General features: G+C 29.7%; 2 protein-coding genes across 2 annotated transcripts in view; both read left to right on the top strand.

Moving 5' to 3' along the window:
* The first annotated feature begins 3,696 nt into the window (after positions 1 to 3,696).
* LOC108557241 (capon-like protein) lies at positions 3,697 to 6,816 on the top strand. Its single transcript, XM_017913683.1, has 5 exons — positions 3,697 to 3,709; positions 3,790 to 3,968; positions 4,038 to 4,250; positions 4,832 to 4,984; positions 5,449 to 6,816. The coding sequence occupies exons 1-5, from the start codon at positions 3,697 to 3,699 to the stop codon at positions 6,361 to 6,363; spliced, it is 1,473 nt and encodes a 490-aa protein (XP_017769172.1). The 3' UTR covers positions 6,364 to 6,816.
* Positions 6,817 to 11,721: 4,905 nt separating this feature from the next.
* The window catches only part of LOC108557240 (transmembrane channel-like protein 3), an 8,565-nt gene continuing 5,599 nt past the window's right edge, over positions 11,722 to 14,687 (top strand). Inside the window, exon 1 of the mRNA XM_017913682.1 lies at positions 11,722 to 11,889. Coding sequence (XP_017769171.1) covers positions 11,722 to 11,889 — 168 coding nt within the window. The remainder of the gene's footprint in view (positions 11,890 to 14,687) is intronic.

Here is a 14,687-nt window from a genome sequence, read left to right as displayed (position 1 = left end):
TTATTTGCTCATACGAAAATCGGTGACCAGTCTGTTATTATTATACCCATCGAAAACTGTCATTCGTATAGAACCTTTCAATGAATGAACAATCTCCTAAAAATAGGCATTATCATTAGTTTCTAGTATACTAGTACTTGTGTCTGGTTCAGGAGTCGGCAAACCAGGGTAAATTATCCCAAATTGTTTAATGAGAATATTGAGCAATTAAAATATTGTAAATTAATTTATTTTTGGCTTAAAACCTATTTTTTTTTCTTTCCACCTATTTTTAGTGTTGTAATTAAAAAAGAACACACTAATTAAAAATGTAAAATGTTTTACTTAAAACCATTGAAACTACAATTTCAAGTTAAATGTGTTTTTATAATCAATATCACTTAGATTAGTAATACCATAATTATTTCAATGAATGATTGTGGTCGTACTATGAACAGTCAATCATCTCTACTTTTTGATAACAATTTGTATGTAATGAATTATAAAAAATGAATGATTGCTGGAATTTTCATAAAAAGAGTAATTATAATGATTTCTTTGATAAAATTAATAATTACTTATAATCACAGGTATAAAAAAATGTTTGTAAAATTTATTTTTTCTTATATATAAGATAATGATAATTTTCTTAAAATTTTCCACAATGATTTCCATTTGCTTAAGTCTGTTTCTATTATTACTAAGAAATAAAGTTATTTGAGAAGCTTCAATTATCAGTTATAAATAGGAAGAGAAACTGCTCTAGATGAACAATCAGTCAAATCTCCTGCTTATAAATAGTCCTGTTTCTATACATAAGTTAAATGTTATTAACTAACTACAAAAAACTTTACTTATATTTATAATACTCCATTTTCAGATGTTTTTTTTTAATAATTATTAATTCATCTTATAATTGGTTAAAAACTGTATAGAAAATTTATAAAAATGGACGAAAAAATGACTAGACGTATTTGAAATTGATGTTTCAAAGCAATAGATAAATTTGTATAAACAATTCAGCTAAATTTTCCTTGATTTTTGAGTCAAATTAAATAAATTTATTACAGGAAATTATAACTTGAGACAAATTTATCATACTAAATTATTAATAATTCTTGGTCAATTCAATGTATTTTCTTTATACCTTTTTTTTGAATGTAACTGCAATTATTTTGCTAATGCCTGACGTGTTCTTAATCCGAAATGGTCCGGAAACGGATTTCGGTTTGGCCGTTGTCCAGACACTCCCTTCAGATCATCAAAGAAAAGCTTATACTGCTGAGCCTGACAAATTTGTAAAATATCTACTGAAAAAGTATTTGATCAATAACAAGATGTAAATGAAAAAAACATACACACACGCAAACTAGGTCGTTTGGATTTACGGTTTGTCACGTATACATTTAATTGAATTTTTCAATTCTTTCAGTCTTTAAACCGGGCATTAAAACTAAACATTTGCATTTAAATTCACTGAAAGCGAACTGTAATATACGTGCAGTTTCAATGAAATAAAGTCGACATAAAATTAGATTTCAAGTTTAAACTTTTGCATTTAATTTCAAAGAAAATTTTAAGAATTATAAAATGAAAAAATAACTTATTTTTTGAAGAATTTAATATAAAATCACCTTAAAAAAGCTTTTGTGTCTCAACAAAATAACATCAACTTAAAATAAACTGAATATTAAATTATTTTTGTCACTAGTTTAATCAACTTTAAACATTTACACTCAATTTCATAGAAAACTTTTGCATTTAATTTCAAAGACAATTTTAAGAATTATAAAATTTAAAAAATCATCTTAAAAGAAGCTTTTGTCACCAGTTTAATCAAATTTAAATATATGTCCATATCCTTCAGTCTCAACAAAATAACATTATAGAATTCAATATAAAATCAACTTAAAATAAAGTGAACATTAAATTATTTTTTGTCACTAATTTAATCAAGTTTAAACATTTAGACTCAATTTCATAGAAAACTCTAAAAACTACAATCTCAAGAAAATAACATTATAGAATTCGATAGAAAATGAACTTAAAAAAAGCGGAACAATAAATTATTTCATGTCACCATTCTAAAAGTGAGACTATTAATAACACATTGTTTTGTTTGTTTTTGAAGTTTCTTCGTAATCGATAAAATATTGTACGGAGGACGCATTCACTGCACTCTAAACATATACAATCTAATGCTTTATTTATGAAATCTTAATGGCTCGATGTATATACAAGCATGCAATAATAACTTCCAAGTGGAAGTCGAAGTCAACGCAAGAGTTTCGGTCTTTCTAAGTAGCTATCAATAATACGTGTATTTTCAAACTTGTTTGTGTGTACAGAGACGAAATTTATTACTCTTCTATTGAAAACGCAATAAAATTGTATATTTTAAAGTAACTACTGTTTTCTAGTATTTACACTATGGGAGTTATTATATAATATTATTATGTCTTTTGGACTGATGCACAAAGGATTAAGAGAATCTGAACATCTGTTTCTCATATAAAAGGGATATTAGTGTAATATGTGTGAATAAATAACTTTTTTTAATAAGAAAATATAACACTTGCTCGACACTGTCAACTGTCATAGAAATACATGGTTCAGAGGTCTGAACGTATTATATAACACATGTTAACAACTTGTATTCGCTGTGAGACTTATGTACTTTTATTATTGTTTATTATGAATTTATTTTTATATTATTTGAAATGTATGTAATTTCATTCGCATTCTAGTTTTAAAATTAATTATAGATTGTATTAAAATCTTAAAGCAATTAACCCAAAAACTTACATAATTTATATAAATGTAGAAGATTTTATAGACATTTTAATCTATCCAAGTGACATAGTTGTGAGGTTAAAAATAATTGGCGGGAAAATTCATATACTTCACTGAAAAAATGTTGTGTACTTGAACTACTTAGTTTAATGATTATATACCAATGCTCCATCCGAACTGTGATTGGTTTAAGATCAAATATGTGTCAGTGTCAAATTGGAAAAATAATTCCCCTAAAAAGTAACTAAATATAGTAATTTTATCTAAGTTGGTGTACCAGTTAAATCACTAAAGCAATATATATTTGGTACGTTTATACCTTATATAAGAAATAAAGTGGATGAACTATTTAAGCAGTATTAAAACAATTTGTGTACAAGTAAGTTCAATGCATTGAACAGTCTGTTTGCTAACGTCCACGCGACGTCTGATAAAAAAATTGAGTAGTGTGGGTGCACCATTATATTTATATTTTATTCATAAATTGGCAGAAAGACATAGGTCAATAGACTTTTGTTACAATAAAAATGATAAAATAAAATAATACTAGATATTCATTAAAAATAAACTAAGAATATCAAATTAGCAATGTTAACATTGTAGTGTACATAGTAAACTGTTTATTCGAATTTTGCCTACACTTTAATATGGATTATGCAACCAGCGAAGTTAAAATTTTGATTATCCTCGCGTTATTTTAGAACCGCGTTTGTCGGGTTTATTTTGTTATATAAATAAATAGAACAGGTTGCACGGTTATACACACGTTTATTTCCTGTTTTATTGTTTACTATCTTCTCCTCTTTTTTTTTGCAACGTCCATCCAGTTGAGTCGGGTGTGTTTACACCGCATTTACTTTTAACATTTCGAATAACATCATAAAACTTTATTATTCGCATTAACGCTCATACTCTATTTACGAAATGAGCGTTTCGGGTTAGTTTACCTTCGAATAGTTTCTTTTTGCATCTGGTTAGGAGAAAAATTATTAAAACAACTATCGCCATGTTTTCCAGATACTCTTGAAGCAGCTAGCGAAAAGTTGTCACTACCTGATGAGAGTTCATCTTACAAAGACCTGAGTCCTGCTGAAGGCATAATGCATAAAACGGCTCAAGACAACTCGAAGTTTTCACCGCTGGACATGCTAGCGCCGCCGCCTACCCACAACAACACATCCAAAAAGTCTTTACTGGTATTACAATTATATTTGACTTAATCATTTGGAAGTTATCTAAATATCGATGGTGATTTGCGGTTTCAGACATCCGGAGAGACGTATGCTTCGCCGCATAGTGATGGCTTGTTGTCGGCGGGAAGCGGAAGCGGAAATTCTTCCATTCCGGCGGCGGGAAGCGCGCTATCGGTGCATCATGAGCTTCAACTGTTGAAGGAGCAATTGGACCAACAGACGCAGCAGACTCAAGCAGCGATGGCACAGTTGCAATTAGCTAGGGAACAGTTGGCTGCTGAACAGGTATTTTCTAAACTAATTATAGATAATTGCGTTGATTTAGATATGACTACCCTTGATTCTCATTCCAGTAACCTACACATATCATAAATGAGATTCAAATTAGCATTTTGATTTTTTTTTATAATAACTTAGGTTGTTAGTATTCTAGGGTATTTTCGTTGATGTCTAATCTTTAAATTAAAGTACAGATTTTTAATTCTCAAAGTTTGTAATTTTTCGTAAGCTAATGTAATAAAAGTAATCTTAGTCCGGATACCTAAAAGTAGAGTTTCTGTTGATTGAACTTATAAATAGTCTAATTTTACATACTCTACACAAATTTCATATGTTTACGTACAGTGAGACATACTTATTTTTCAGTGAATATAGTTTACGACAGATGTCTCATGTCACTCAAAGTGCGGATGCACCTTTATACCATAATTTTAAATCTATGTCTATTCTGTAATTCAAAGTAATTCAGTCAGGATGTAAAAAGTACTAACCATTAGACTCTAACAGATTTAGGTAGTATTTCTTCTGTATGATATTGATTGTTCTATGTTTGTATGTTTTTTGATCTTTGATTGTGTCTTTTGCAGAGTGCAAGACTGGAGGCTCAAGCTAGGACCCACCAATTATTGGTTCACAATCGCGAATTATTGGATCACATTGCGGCTCTGGTATCGCATCTGCAAGGAACGGACAAAGCGGCGAATATTCCACAGAGCTCTCCACTGATGGCAATGCCTCAGGTACGTACGCATGGCTTGAGCCAAATTCCCGAATTAGTTGCTTTACAAAAACATCTCCAAAAGAGTTGTTGTTGAACTATGCATGAAACTTATCGTTTTCGACTTTTATTTCGTTGCGTTTCTAATATGATGATGATGATTCTATCTATTATCGCAGTTGTGTCGCGCTTGATGTCGCAGATTTTGATGCAACCTGCCCGCAGCATCGGCTTACCCAAAAAAAATATATTAAATAATAATCTAAGTGAGTGTTTTCGTTTTTGTAAGTTGTTGTGTTTTGTTTTTTTGTTTTGTTTGTACAGGTCTTACACAAACCGGATAACAATAATCATTTACTCCTAGACATCTACACACGAACTAAGTGTTAGGTAATAACATAGCCGTAGTTGTGTGTGTGTTTGCCGAATTAACAAGCCTAGTTTAGACGTGGCTCAGTGGGTATATGGTATTTTCTGTCCCTTTAGCAACAACAGCAGCAGCAGGAGTCCAGTTATCATGGGGAGTATACGGACTCCAATTCGTTGGAGCACAGCCCAGTGTTGCAGGCGTTAGGTCTGAATCCTCAAGGGCTTATAGAGAACAGAGCAGTGACATCTTGCCTGCCGCCGTCGCCGCTACGGACTACGTTTAATCCCGGCGGCGGTGTATTCAACTTCAATATGCCCCAAAACGAATATTCCTTCGAGAACCAGCTCCTGCAGCGGATACAATCCCTGAGCGGCTACACGCCTCCACAGTATCCCTGCAACTACGGCCAAAACCTGGGATACCTGTCAAGCCTATATGGAAATCCACTGATGAACAACAACTACACGCTGCAGCCACCGCCGCAGAAGAAGTTCCCATCATCTCCGATACCTCTAAGACATTCTTATACCGGAAGTCCGGTTCTGGACAAGAGGCCGAGCCCGGCGCGCAGCAACGACGCGTACCAAACGCAGCAGCAGTACCAATCCCAGCAGAACCTTCAGCAACAGCAGCAGCAACAACAACAAAACTTGGGTTTCCAGCAACAGCAAAGGCAGCAATCGCAACAGAACCTGAATCAAATGCCAAATCAATCGAACAATTTGCAAGTACGTTCGGAGATGCAACTTTCAAGGCCGGACAGGAAATCCGAGCCCAGATACATCAAGCCCCTCTCGCAAATGGGTACGTTAACAACCACAGATAGTTCAGGGAGAGTGCACGTCATAGTCCCTGTACCATCAAACACCGATGACACAGCAAATCTTCTATCTTCTTTGCATCTCGGAGGCGATTTGAAACCGAACTCCGTCCCCACCATAACGCGTTCCACCAGCGAAAAAGTCCCAAATAGGAGCGAACTCATGTCACAAGTGCAGAGGACGGCATGGGCAAGACACACAACCAAGTGATTATTCATTGTTTGATATTGGGGAGAAGATTCAACGAATTTGTTATTGGAAATAAGATTCGTTACTGGAGAGAAGATTACACAAATTTAAATAATAATATTGTAGATTATTAATAAGTAAAGTAAAATAAATCGTGTGTTTTATTTATTTTATATGTAAATTGCAATATGTTCGTACTACGGATGTGTGTGTGGGAAGAGAACTGGTCGAAGCTCTTGTGTTTTCAGTTTCACGATGTGAATGGTGGATCAAGTGGGAAGGAAACATTTGATTAACTGCAAGACAGTATTTTTTTTGTAAACGTTATCAGAATCTGTACATTATTTCTTAGCTATGTTATTTAGCTTATCACAAGTACGCCCTGTATCGATATTATAGTTGTTACATCACTTATTGTACAGAGTTATACAATGTATATTTGAAATGATTAAAACTATAATGAAAGTTCCGGTACGTCTGCTTGCCTATCTCACAGTATTGAATATATGAATTACCCTATAATTCCTACTTATCCAGCATATTTCTTGTTATTTGTCTCAAATCTATCTCTTATCCTTACTAACATGTATATAAATATTAAATTACTAATTGAGTTACTATTTTTCTTTTCAGGGTTTTATTTATTTTTTTCATGTTTACAGATTTGATATTAGAAAGAAAAACTATTTATTCGTATATTTAACTACGTTTTTCTTCCCGATTTCTTCTATTTTTTTTTGACATCTTTTGAAACTTAAGAGATGTATAATTAGTAAGATAATTTTGACAAGATATCAAATATTGGAAGAATGAGAAAAAATGCAAAACAACAAAACTTTTTACAATTACAAATCTGACTACAATTTTATCTCAATTTTTACTTATTAAAGTATTTTTTAGTTATTAAATTTTTGATTGGTTATATTCAAGAGTCATCTCCTCAAATTACGAAAAATCATGTTAAATTACTTTAATTTATGTTGATAGATTTTAAACTATATTTAAAAACTTGTATCCATAAAGACATAAAAAAACAGATTTTTTATTATATAGAAACTATTTGGTTATGTAAGAAGTGAAATAACAAGTTTTGGTTAAAAAATGAATTCTAGTTTAAATGGACAAAAAAGTGAATTATTTTTTCCTGTGGGCCCCAAAAAGTCTCGTGGGCCCGGTCAGGGTGCCTAATGATAAGATGGCCTTGATTATGAGCAGTACTTCATAACACAACAGATACTAAATCTTAATGGTTAAAACATGTTATATATTTATAGTTACATAATTTATTGGTCCTAAGTCTATCTGCCCGAGAAACGGTAGTACAGTTTCATGAATATGTTTGCAACATCTCCAAGACATCACACAACACATATTAATACTGATTTTCTTTGCTTTTTTGAATATAGTTAAGTTCCACTGCGAAAGTGGAAAGATGGTTCGAACTTCTTGAACCGATATCAATTTCACGTCCGGAGAGCGGATTCGTCTCGTGCCAGGATCAAGGGGACGAAGATGACGAAGAGCGCGCCATCATCGAAGGAACAAAATCATTGTTATCGAAACTGAGCACGAGGAAACAACGAAAACTGCTCGGCCTCAAGCTTGGGAAGGTAACGACCTTTTGACAGTCAATCAAGAAGCGCATCAAGAAGAGTTGGATTTTCTTCCCAGGAAATTGATTCCACAATTATTATTTTGTTTATATAAAATGAAAAAACTTGATTTTGATTCACGACATTTTATAATTGATACAATTAATTATAACTATGTTCTATATCTAATTAATTATTCGATTACAAATTATATAAAGATTTATCCGTATTCTATTTATATTATATAGGAAAAGTATTACGTAAAACTTTAATATTCCAGTAGTTAACTTATTAATAGTGTAATATTAATGTTAATGATAAAAAAAATGTTCTCGTTGTCTGTGCAGAAAGGTCTTGTTTTTACGAAGTAAAATTCGTAAAACGGGTATTCGTAATTTAGGAACTATCTGCAATGTAATAAATATTAATAATATTAAGAAGTATCGAAAGTTCACAAATGAAAAAAATATCAAAAAAACGAGGTAAAATTTGTTAAAAATTAAGACAATATGTATTTTAATTAACACATTATAATTATCGCAGAAAAAAATATAAGTAAAGTTATAGAATCTAAATAAATATGAAGATTATCTTAATGTTAAGTTGTAAATATTAAGTCAGTCCAGTAAGAAACTGCCATGGTAATAAATAAATGAATGATGACAGTTGGAATCGTTTTTATTCGTTAATTTAATTTATTTTGTTCGTTCGAATTTATAATTAATTTTACGATTATAATTCTAAACATTTCTAATAATATTATAATTAATGCATTTAATTACATTTTTTAATAATTATGTTACATTTTTGTTATAATTAAAATTTGAAATTGTTTATTGTAAGTTTGATTGGAGCGTACAAACTCGAACAAGATCGGATTGAAGACTTGATAAAATAATTATTCAGCGTTTCTTAACCTATGTGTCTCTTTAATGGCTCGCGAAATTACAGCTGTCACCGTCTGTCAAAACGTCAAAAAACGCTGATTTAGAGTATATTTATGATTAGATAATGGCATATAAATAAGTTAATATTAGAGACTTTATAGTCAATATATGTGTATTTAGGACAGGACAATTAAAAATAGACCTATTTTCTCGAGATAAGTCGAAAATTGTATGTATTTTTTTCGAAGAATGTTTGTTTGAATTGTGTTCATTTTATTGTATTTTTTATCCCAATTTAGTGTAACATTCCAATGTATTATTTAATAGTATTTATTTTAAGAGTTCTGTTTTTTATTTTTCAATTATTTTATTATATTTTGTAAACTTAGTTATGCGTTCAAGGCTGATTAAGCTATTGTATCAAATTGTATTTCAGTTGAATAGTGATTGTCGATTGCGTGACTGATTTTTGTACTGTAGAAATATGACAAATAAAGTATATTTAACATTACATAATTGTATTATTTTTCTTAGAAAATTCTATTATAGAAGAGTTTCTCAAACTTATTTTATTATATTTTTTTTTAAACTCATGAAATTAGTTTCTGGAATATAATTTTAATTAAATTGATTTATTATCAGAGTAGTCATGTTTATCTAAATCAGTGATTTTCAATCTTTTTCGTCCGCGAAACCCTTTTAGACATAAAAAGTATCTGCGACCCCCTTTTGTATATAGAAAGATTCTACGACACCCCGAAGAAAACATCTAGAATTGATCTTTCATTAATTTTTTTGCGAAATATTTGAGAATCACTGATCTAAATAACTTAAAAAAATGTATTTTTTTTTCGCAATTTACCTTCTATTTAATGAAGGTATATCATTGTAAATAAATTGTTTTTTACTCCAATTTAAATCATTTTTGATATACGGTAATTCCTCGCATAGTCCGGCTTCGATCAATTCGGGTTCACTATAGTCCGGTTTTAAAATTTCAAAACAAACTAAATTTTAATTAAGCTTTACAAAACTAAGTTCTAAAAAATTAGTAGTCAAGTCTACCGCTTCAACTTTATTTTGTTTATCTATTATTCCGGTTTCAAATAGTCCGAATGAAACCGGACTATGCGAGGCAATGATGTAATTTTTTTAAGATTGTTTAATGTGTTTCATTAATTGTTTTGTTCTTCATTTGCAATGATTTTTTTTTTATATAAAAACGTTTCATTTTTGTCTCAATAAGTTTTTGTTTATTGTAATTCTTAATTAAGATTTAAATCATCTTCAATCTGGGTTCACTATAATGTGGATTTAAAATTTCAAAACAAACTAAATTTTAATTGAGCTTTATAAAACTAAGTTCTAAAAAATTAGTAGTGAAGTCTACCGTTTCAAGTTCATTTTGTTTATCTATTAGTCCGGTTTCAAATAGTCCGAATGAAACCGGACTATGCAAGGCACTGATGTAATTTTATTAAGATCATTTAATGTGATTTATTAATTGTTTTGTTCTTCATTTGCATTGTTTTTTTATATAAAAACGTTTCGTTTATGTCTCAATAAGTTTTTTTTTTATTGTAAGACTATCTTCTTGCTAATACATCTTAATTAAGATTTCAGTCATCTTCGTAGTGAAAAATGTAATAATGAACGTCTATATAATCTAATAATATCTTAAGTATTAATCATCAAATCAATTTAGGAAAAAAATTATGATTACTTTTGCTAAGTTTGTCCGAAAGTTTTGATTATAGATCAATAGAAAAAATTGCAGACAAAAAAGAAATACTGATTTGCGTTCAACCGAATTAAGTAATTCTCTTGAGTAATTTAGACATAAAGAAAATGAAAAAAGAAACTTATTTATGTATAATTATTGAATCAATCAAATCAAAATTAACTTATAAAATATTCTAATTAAAGCTTTTTTGGATCATTTCATTATAGTTTTTCATTTTGTACACTAATCCTCAATGACAAGAAAATTTTGAGTTGTTTATATAGAAATAATTTATTAATTACTAATTTTTATTGCAATACTGCCAATTTATAAAATTATTTTAAATTTATATATTTTTTATAATTAACAAAACTTATTTATGCTTTCAACCAAAATTTCGTCTGTTATCAAAAGTTGTAATTTTTTATAATTTCATTTAAAAAAACATTTTTTATAGTTGATTATGAAGTTATCCTTCATCAATTTAGCAATTATCGTTAGACGTTCTCACATTGTCCTTTCTGTGCATTAATCTCCAAATCAATTTAGAAGAAAAGTCTGATTACTTTTGATAACTTTGTCTGAAAATTTTGATTATAGATCAATAGAAAAAAGGGGCATTAATTTTACTCAGATAAAAAAGAAATACTGATTTGCGTTCAACCGAGTTAAGTAATTCTCTTGAGTAATTTAGACATAATTAAAATGAAAAAGAAATAATTGGGAGCGAGCCATTAGTTTTAGAATGTCATAATGGGACGATAAAAAAAACTGCTAGTTTCCATTACAGGTAATTGGCTAGAAGTGCGCCAATTCTAATAAACCTAATTATAAGTCATAATAATTTCCAGGAGAGAGAGATAGATATGATCTGCTAATGTATGTGCATAAGGGGGTGGTTAAAGGACAGACGGGACAGCAGGATGTGGGTGGCAGACGACCTATAGAGTTAGGTGTGGTTTTGCATAAGTAACTAGTCATGTCAACACGATATACACTCTAATATACTGGACACTTCACTTCAGCGTTGTACAGTTTTCAAAAGTTTTGCGGATGCTGCGTTTCGAATGTCCTGAGAGTTATATAACAACTGCAATTGCAATTTTTATTCAGTAAACCGCGTAAAGTGAGTGCAAGTGAAAAGGAGAGGAGAAGGAAACGTGGGTGGACTGTAATAATGGATAAGGAATGGAGAAAAAACGAGTCCAGGGAAGGAAATCCGTGTCAAAGGGAAGCCGAGTGCGGAAAGGATTCGAGCGTGGTCAAGAGTGTTCCCGCTGGAATACTGCGTGTCGATTCGGGGAAATCTAGGAGGACCTCTATGGATTTGAAATTACTGTCTCAGGTATTTAACACCTGCTAAGTTTTTTATAGGTTTGTTTTACTCATACTTTTTATTGAAATTATGAATCCTTAATGTTTTTTTTTTAAGTAATTAAGTTAAGTTATTAAAGTACAAATTTTCATAATATTTTTTTATTTTGTCCACTAATCCTCAATTTCAATAAAATTTTGAACTTGTTTATAATGAAATTATTTATTCATTTACTAATTTTGATTAGTTATCCAATTATTTTTTTTTTTTTCTAATTAACTAAATTTATTTGTTCTTTCAACCAAAATTTCGTCTATTATCAAAAGTTGTATTTTTTTATAATTTAATTTTTAGAATCATTTATTATAGTTGATGAATTAATTACGTTTAATTTTGTTATCCTTCATCGATTTAGCAATTATCATTAGGCGTTCTCACATTCTCTTTCTTTCTGTGTTTGGATTCTCAGACGTATAGTTTAATAATGCAATTATATAATAAAGATAAAAGTTAATTAGTTATTTAATAAACAATAATTCGGATTTTCTTTCTAGAACAAGATAAATTTTGTTGAATTTTAGATATACGAAAAGAATATTTTTTTCTCTTGATGAAAATGTTATTTGGTAATTGATCACTGTTCTTAAATCTTACTTATCTATACAGCAATCATCTATATTTATTTGACAATTATAAAGTTACAATCGATTTTCAATTAATCTTAATAATTAAGTGGTTTCTTCATTTAAAACTAACTAAACTTGGTGCTTCATGTATAAGTCGCATGGTAACTCAATTTTGAACTATTTTTCTAACTTCCAATCGAAGATAATCATCATTCTTTTGAGTCAAATTGAATTTAATTACACCTCTAGAAGAAAAGAAATATAGGTAATCGATTCCCTCGATATCCCGCACTATTTGAAAGTCGCATGGTAGCTCAATTTTGAACTATTTTTCTAACTCCCAAACAAAGATAGTCATCATTTCTAAACTATTATTTTGAGTCAAATTGAATTTTAATACTCCTCTAGAAGAAAAGAGATATAGTATAGTGCAGGTAATCGATTTCCTCGATATCCCGCACTATTTGAAACCGGATTAATTGAGGACTTTAAAACCTTCATGTGTAAGTCGCATGGTAATTCAATTTAGAACTATTTTTCATACTCCCAAACGAAGATAATCATCATTTCTAAACTATTATTTTGAGTCAAATTGAATTTTAATACTCCTCTAAAAGAAAAGAGATATAGTATAGTGCAGTTAATCGGTTCCCTCGATATCCCGCACTATTTGAAACCGGATTAATTGAGGATTTTAAAACCATCATGTATGAGTAATTCAAATTTGAACTATTTTTCTAACTCCCAAACGAAGATAATCATCATTTATAAACTATTATTTTGAGTCAAATTGAATTTTAATACTCCACTAGTAAAAAAGAGATATAGTATAGTGCAGTTAATCGGTTCCCTCGATATCCCGCACTATTTGAAACCGGATTAATTGAGGACTTTAAAACCATCATGTATGAGTAATTCAAATTTGAACTATTTTTCTAACTCCCAAACAAAGATAATCATCGTTTCTAAACTATTATTTTGAGTCAAATTGATTTATAATTATGTAGAAGATATTTGTTCATTCGTTTGTAAATTGGTTCAAATACAATTCTTTGAACTAAAACAGAAATTAATATAAATAATTTAAAATTTATTTTGTGTAACTTTAAGTACGTTTTTATAATGTTTTTCTTGAGTTTGCAAAAAGGTTCAAATACTCTAAGTATGCTTTCATTATTTTGCAAAAAAAAAATACAATTATTTGTTCTAATAAAGAAATTATTGTACAATTTTATAATTTTGTCTCTGATATTTGTTGAATTTGGTCAAAAAGTAAGCAAAATTCAAATCATTTCTTAAACTTAAATATTGAATGAATTTTATTAAATATTATTTGCTAATAGTAAATGCTAATGTGAAGGGTTTTAACCCGTGTATGAAAGATACACATATTTTAATAGAATAATTAAATTAGCCCCATTTTTTTGCGGGTGGTCTCGTTCCATTAATAAAGAAGTAATAAAGCAAACTTGTTTCATTAGGTCGCATCGTGTAAGGGAATGGCAAATTTTCCGGAGCGCTTATTTAATGAAATGAAATTGCAATCACAATGGAAAAGAAATTCCGTCCTTTCGTGTAATACGCAAGCAACACGCCATACACATCAAATTAATAATCATTATGATTCCGTTCCATTATACAATAATACATGTGAACGTGTAGATGAGGGTGGGACCCAGATTATAATACATTTCTATAATGTACATACATCCTCTGATAAATGGAATGAATTCACTGATTAAACCTACAAACATTTACTTGATTCGTCCTTGTTGTTAGCAAAAAACATGTACAAATTATGTTTGATTCCTTTTATTTTAATCATTCTTTTGATTGAATTTTGTTAGTCAAATAATACAGTAATTAGGACTGAATGAGATTTGAAAAAAATATGTAAAGTGGAACCTCTTTTAACGAATTTAATGAAACATATTCAAAAATACACATTATATGTGTACACAAGTTTTAAAAATGATGTAACAAGCGTGCAATTAAGCGATTAATTTTTATTACTATTAATTTTGTTCGTTAAGCGAATTGCTCATTATGCGAGGTTCCACTGTAGTTGTTAAGGTTCAAAAAAAGAGGGTGAAGAACATTTGAATATTTTTATGTAGATACATTAAAAATTGGTTTGTTTATATAAAAAATGATATCATAATTGCATCTTGTCATTAAAAAAGTACAGTAATTAAATCTAAA

This window comes from Nicrophorus vespilloides, unplaced genomic scaffold (genome assembly GCF_001412225.1).
Source record: "Nicrophorus vespilloides isolate i.1.1-1 unplaced genomic scaffold, Nicve_v1.0, whole genome shotgun sequence".
Classification (NCBI taxonomy): domain Eukaryota; kingdom Metazoa; phylum Arthropoda; class Insecta; order Coleoptera; family Silphidae; genus Nicrophorus; species Nicrophorus vespilloides.
Note: the sequence above shows the minus strand (reverse complement) of the source record. Positions and strands in the feature narration are given on the sequence as shown.